Genomic DNA, 6,355 nt, shown 5'->3' with positions numbered 1-6,355 from the left:
TTTTCTCTTCAGCATTTGCCTTTATAACATATCTGTTTAATTTCCGATAGCTTTACGTTCCACAAATCGCCGTCAGCTGATTCAATAGCGTGTAAGAAAATAAATAAAAACAATAATGCCCGAAGAAATTTTGGAGCCACAAGCCAAATTGCAGAAAATTGAAGATGATGAAAAAAACAAACAGGTAGAATGTGAAACAAAATTGCATGGGCCTGGAGAAACCCCACCAAATCCTCTAAGCAAAAATCAATTGAAGAAACAAAAACGTTTGGAAAAGTATGAAGAATTCAAAAAGGCTCGTCGGCTGAAAGAACGTGAAAGACAAAAGCAAAAGCGACTTGAAGCACAAGCTCAAGGATTACCCACTAGGAATGGACCTTCACGGAAAGAGCTTAAGAAACGTCAAACTGAGGTTGATAAACAAGAGTTGGGCAAACTTAGTGTAGCAATTGATTTAGACTACGATGAATTGATGCATGATCGCGACGTAGCGAAATGCATAAAACAATGTCTACGTATTTATACAATAAATCGTCGTTCAACATGTCCAGGACAACTGCACCTAACTGGTATTAAAACTGACGGACGTATTCATACGAGTCTTAAGCGAAATGATGGCTGGGAAAATTGGCATTTGAAATATCATTTTGATACAACACATATGGAAGTTTTTCCTAAAGAGAATATAATATACCTTACATGTGAATCGGATACTGTGCTGGATAGCATTGAGGAGGGTAAAATCTATATAATTGGAGGTTTAGTAGATCACAATCATCATAAGGGTCTGTGTCATAAACGAGCAATTGAGAACGGATTACACACAGCGCGTCTTCCACTAAACGAACACGTGAATATGAAAACACGTGCAGTACTTAGTACATTTCATGGTAAGTTATTTGATTACGAATGATGACGACATATTTAACGATTTTCAAATAATTTCAGTGTTCGAAATACTCTTGCGGGTTTCGGAAGGAAAGTCGTGGACTGAAGCCATTATTGAAACGTTACCTGAAAGGAAGGGTGCTAAGCCTAAACTAAATTTAGAAGAGACAGAAAATCATTTGAATGACAAGGATGTTGCAAATGAAATAATTGCTGATAACATTTGCGATTAAGATTGACGACGTAATGATTTCTTGAATTATGTGGCAAAACTTTTTCCATACTGTATTACAAACGTTTTGAATGGTATAGGCCAAAATTTATACCTTAGCTGTAAAAAGCTAGAATAAACACAATTTTTGAAAATCTATGAACTGCTTTAAGTTAAAGAAACAAAGTATAGATTTCATGGCACAGTACCACTAATTGTGCATTATATTTGGGAATAATATTTTAAAGACAACATGTTCATTTTATATTTTGAAATTCTGTCTACCGCGATTACAACTTATTTTAGCTGCTTATATTAAATCTATGTAATCTAATACCCTTTAACATATACATACATATATATGTATATACTGAAACAGCACAAAGAACAAAGGGTGTGCAGCAACGAACGCTTCGCTTTCAGTGCTTTTCTCTTGTCAAAATGGCGATTGCCCTTTGGCAATATGTATAAAAATGAGAGTTGTCCAACATTTTGCTTGGCTTTGCGTCGAAAACCTTTTACGTGAACATACTCATATAGTTGCGTACATCGAACAAATTTCTGACGCAAAGCGAATGAAAAATTCTATGTGAATTAGCCATTACTAAATAATTTGGCTTCCGTGGAGAATGGTTGACAAACCATTGTGAATAAGAGTCTGAGAACTGTTCAAAATAACATATGATCGTATATTTTATTTATTTTAACCTAGAAACAGTTTACCATAAAAAATTAACTGATTCTAAGATAAGTGTGTTATAAAATTTTAAAATAGATTTTCGGTTTTTATTTATACTTATTTGTATTTCACTTTACGTTGCAGCTTCAATTATTAATTATTAATAAGATTGCATTGCATTTAAAGGTATAAATATCTCAAAAAGAATATTAATATTATTAACTCCAATGATTTAAAGAAAAACATTTACATATTTTGATATCACATCAGCATATGTCGGTGTTAAGAAGGCATTACTAAATTTTAAATTTATTGAAAATGCAACTCTGTTTGTAATGCACCGGCTGATGCATTTTTCCTTCTCCCACTCACGCGAATTCGAGTAGAAGAGAGAAAATGCTAAGCAAGGAAAACAAAACACAATGAAAATAACAACAAAATGCAAAAGAAATCGCGCAAATGCGAAGATACACAAAAGCGGACAAGATACAAGCCAAGCGAAAGCACCATGGTCAATTTAGTTACTCTTCGATTTTCGAACAGTGCGGTAAAAACTTAAATTCGTTTAGAACTTCTATTCGTGCGTTTTTTGTGTGAAGATTCAACGGTGAGTGAAATTTATTTTTTTAAGAGACTTAAATTCATAGTTTAGGAATAGCAAGCAGATCACTTTGCAAAATTATTACTATATCTTAGATAGGGCTTTTCATATTGTTAAGGTCGCATAATATGCCTTGAAGGCCGCTGATTTCGTGCGGTACGCGTCCCGGGCTGCAGCGCGTTCGTGCCTCCGCCCTCTGGCAATTTCATCTTTCATTTATTGTGTTTTGACGCAATTGAGTTTCTTTTCCTGTGCTAAGTGCGCAAAAAAAGGGATATAAATAAATATGTGCCGCAAATTGAATGAATTCCATTTCCATATTAATTTGTTATAACGAAAAACTTACGACAACTTTTAAGCTGTGCAATAATTAGGTACATATATTAAGAACAAAGAAAGTATATGCATATGTATGTACGAACTCGTATATATATGTACATACATACATATGTACATATGCAATACAAGTTGCGCATGCATTCAAATCATATGTTTGGAACAAACGCGTCTGGACTTAATATATTATACATGTGTATGTACATATGTTTGTTGCGAACTGGCTTGCATTTGAATTTCGACTTCAATAATGTCGTTAAGAATAAATACTTTCTAAAAGTTAAATTTATGGTGGTAGTACGTAACTTTTATTTAATTTATGCCTCGTTACCGTGTATGCATGTAGTAGATACATACGTGTGTATTTCTATACCGGTGCGTGACATTTTATGGAGTTTCCATACAAACCGCTATTAATTCAATATTGCAGTTACTTTTTTCCGACAACATGATGCGCAGTGTTATATAAATATATACATATAATATTTTTATAAATATATGTTCTTCTTGCAAAGCGCTGCAGTATCAATATAAAATATGCTAAATCTGTAGTCGCAACTTCCATGTACATATGTACATTATCAATATTCATTTGTATACCCCTGTATACATTGTTAAAAAGAAATAAATATCAAACATTGAAAACATTTTCATTTGCGGCCCTGCGACGCAATAACCACAGACAACAACGAAGGCCAAACAGCTTTTCTAAATACATTCATATATGTATAGGTTTACATACATATTTTCGTGTATATAAAAATCAGCCTTTTCGTCGTCTTGCACCTATACTGTGCGCGCCATGTGTGTCCAGTACAGCGGGAGGTAATAGAAGACGCCATACCAAAAACATCGCTGTAAATGTAACTCCATTATTTTGAATTCGACATAGCTAAATGACTCCAAAAAGTTGTAGCTACCGTCAGTTATGGTAGTAATCTTTGAAGAGTTCTCGAAGAGGAGTTTCCGTTGAAAATTTACGAATTCACGAAGTGTAAACTATTTCCACGTTGGTGGATAGCTGCAATTTTTTCCCTGTGAGATACCTGTATTATATTTATAATGGCGTCGTGTACCTGAAAATGCAGGTAGAGCGGTAAACAACATAACGAATACTTATTTTTATTTGACAGATGCTATATTTCGTACAAATACATTTTGTATAACTTATCGTATATTAAATATAAGATGTATACATAAAATTTGCTTATTTCGCTTCCAAATTTAACATTTTATCACCTTTCTATGTGTAGATACATAAATTGCAATATATCAGTTAGGCAGAAACGGTTACCTAGCTTATTTGGAAACCTTATCTGGTTAGCTATTGTTACAGCTGAAGGCATGGTTTCGTTGTTTCACAATTATTCTCATTTTCCAACGCAAAAGTTAGGTATGCCCTTAAGAAGGTAGGCTGATTTTGTATCTTTATACATAAATTTGTGTGAAAATAGAAAAGTTATTTAAAATGCCATATTTAAAAAACAAAGAAACATCTGTTTGCTGTGTAATCTGCAAAATCTCTACAGAGAAATCCATCAATTGTAAGCGTATGCCATGCATATGTTAAAATTTCTGTTGGATTAGGATATTGTCCATGCTGTTAGGCATTTGTATGTATCTATTTAGGATCGACACAAAGTCATATACCTACCTTCGACCTTATCTACTTGTGAAAACACAGTGCTTTCTAAAAGTACATACATATATTTGTATATGCATACATTTAGGCATGTGAGTATTATATGTATACACGTGCATATACACATACATACACATATTTACGTATGTGGGTAGCTCGTTGATGGATCTACCATTAAAACACTCAGACATTTTCTGACTTACATTATACCTGTATGTCACTCAGGCTTGATCGTTTACCAAAATGGTGGACCTTTTATTTACTTTGCAAATACATAAGGTCCTTTTCGAACCCTGCCAAACCAAACTGGCAGGCAAAATATAATTACTTTGCAAATAAATAAGGTCCTTTTCGAACCCTCCCGATAACGGAAGTATTGATGTACAGTTTTATATCAATATATTTGTACACATGTGCATTTTCCGGTTGTGACTACAAAATCAATCCATTTCCGTTTTGTGAACTACCAATACAGTGAAAAATCCATTATTATTATTTTCTAATAAAAATTTGAGTTAATAAATGCCTTTTGATATTATTACTCCATTTTTATGCATAACTCTCTATCTTTCTATACTTTGGCTGCAGTTCCATTTTGTTATTTTTCCTTTTTTCTTTGTATTCAAAAATGGAAAACAATTTTTACCAAAACAAAATATGTACGATATGCTAAATTTTTGCGTTTTTGGTAAAATGCCAGCATTATTCTTCGCCTTGTTTTCGAAATAGTACACATAAATCCATTTTTGTAAATATGTACACACATGAAAGAAAACACGAGATTTAGCCGCAAATGTGATTCAAAAAAATAAATAAATAAATAGAATAAAATATGGTTTCTTGTTTTGTTGAAATATGGCGCGCGTCAGTTTACTCTTTGTAGTGCTGTGCATTGCAGTGCATACGTATATACACATTTTCTGTTTATAAAAACGTCATTTTGCCGAAAACTCGCTGTTTCAATTCTTTCCTTTGCGCTGTGCTGGCGTTAAAATTTTGCGCAAAAATTTGGTCCAAGGAAGGTTCGAGTTTTCATCATTCATTCTCACGCTTTTCATTATATTTACATACATACATGCTTTGCATTTGCAGTCTTTTATATATTGTACGTACATATATACATATTGCGGTCTATTTCAAATAGTTTGCTTCATTCACAATTTTCAATTTCTCTCTAGAAACGAAAGTGACAACGCAAGTTTGGTCAGCGGCCAGCAATTTTTGTATGAGAACGCGCTGATCGACGAAGTGCTACGAATTTGGTGCAGCAATACTTCATAAATATAAATTGCAAAAACCAAAGAGTATAAAATAAAAAAATATTACATTAAAGTTCAAATAGTACACAGTGTGTTGGGCAAGAATTGCAATTATGTTGTGCATTTTTTAATACGTTAAATACTCAACTTGTGCTCGATTAAAGTGTGGTGTCTAACAAAAATAGCATATTTTTGTTTTTGTATAAAAGTCAATTAATATAAAAACAACAAATAACTAAATACAAAACACAATGCAAGCGGTAAAGGCGAAATTGTCAAATATTTCCATACCATGGAGGCTAGTGTTGAAGAATGTCGCAGCGATTGTGATATCTTTGGTAGCATTGTCATGGTGAGTATTCCTACCAAAAATTTCTATGACAACTACAATTACACAAAATTACCCCACGCACGCATTCATTCATACAAATTTCATAAAAATATTAATATCCTTAAAATTTTTGGCTATACCCACACATACACCTACACATCCATCTGTATATGTATATATAAATACACATATTAATGCTTTGCTTTTAAATATTTTATTTGCAGTATATTAATTTTTCGAACAAAATATTAAAGCATACATTGTATTATTAATTGCGAAATGAAGAATTAGTGGCACATTAGAACATTCTGCTATGCAATATAAATTTAATTTTGTATTCCAACGAATTATTCTTGTTTGTGTGTACATTTATACTGATTCTCTAGTCTTATTTACAACATTCAGTGT

The 6,355-nt window shown here is 32.7% G+C and overlaps 2 protein-coding genes across 2 annotated transcripts in view; both read left to right on the top strand.

Annotated features, from left to right (window-relative positions):
- The first annotated feature begins 80 nt into the window (after window positions 1-80).
- On the top strand, window positions 81-1,244 carry LOC105230731 (tRNA methyltransferase 10 homolog A). The gene is made up of 2 exons (XM_011211695.4): window positions 81-890; window positions 949-1,244. Exons 1-2 carry the CDS (start codon window positions 116-118, stop codon window positions 1,119-1,121), a joined length of 948 nt encoding a protein of 315 aa, XP_011209997.2. The 5' UTR covers window positions 81-115; the 3' UTR covers window positions 1,122-1,244.
- A 987-nt stretch (window positions 1,245-2,231) lies between these two features.
- Window positions 2,232-6,355, top strand: part of LOC105224347 (uncharacterized) — a 29,780-nt gene continuing 25,656 nt past the window's right edge. Inside the window, exons 1-2 of the mRNA XM_049455880.1 lie at window positions 2,232-2,385; window positions 5,536-5,968. Of these exons, the coding sequence (XP_049311837.1) occupies window positions 5,868-5,968 (101 nt within the window). The 5' untranslated portion in view covers window positions 2,232-2,385; window positions 5,536-5,867. The remainder of the gene's footprint in view (window positions 2,386-5,535; window positions 5,969-6,355) is intronic.

This window comes from Bactrocera dorsalis, chromosome 4, assembly GCF_023373825.1.
Source record: "Bactrocera dorsalis isolate Fly_Bdor chromosome 4, ASM2337382v1, whole genome shotgun sequence".
NCBI classification, from domain to species: Eukaryota; Metazoa; Arthropoda; class Insecta; order Diptera; family Tephritidae; genus Bactrocera; species Bactrocera dorsalis.
The sequence above is the reverse complement of the archived record's forward strand: the minus strand, read 5'-3'. Positions and strand labels throughout refer to the sequence as shown.

What these genes read in the sequence shown, in the direction of transcription:
- LOC105230731 (XM_011211695.4), top strand. Translation starts at nt 116, where the DNA reads ATGCCCGAAGAAATTTTGGAGCCACAAGCCAAATTGCAGAAAATTGAA. An exon ending in AGTACTTAGTACATTTCATG is followed by an intron (nt 891 to 948) that starts GTAAGTTATTTG and finishes AAATAATTTCAG; the next exon opens with TGTTCGAAATACTCTTGCGG.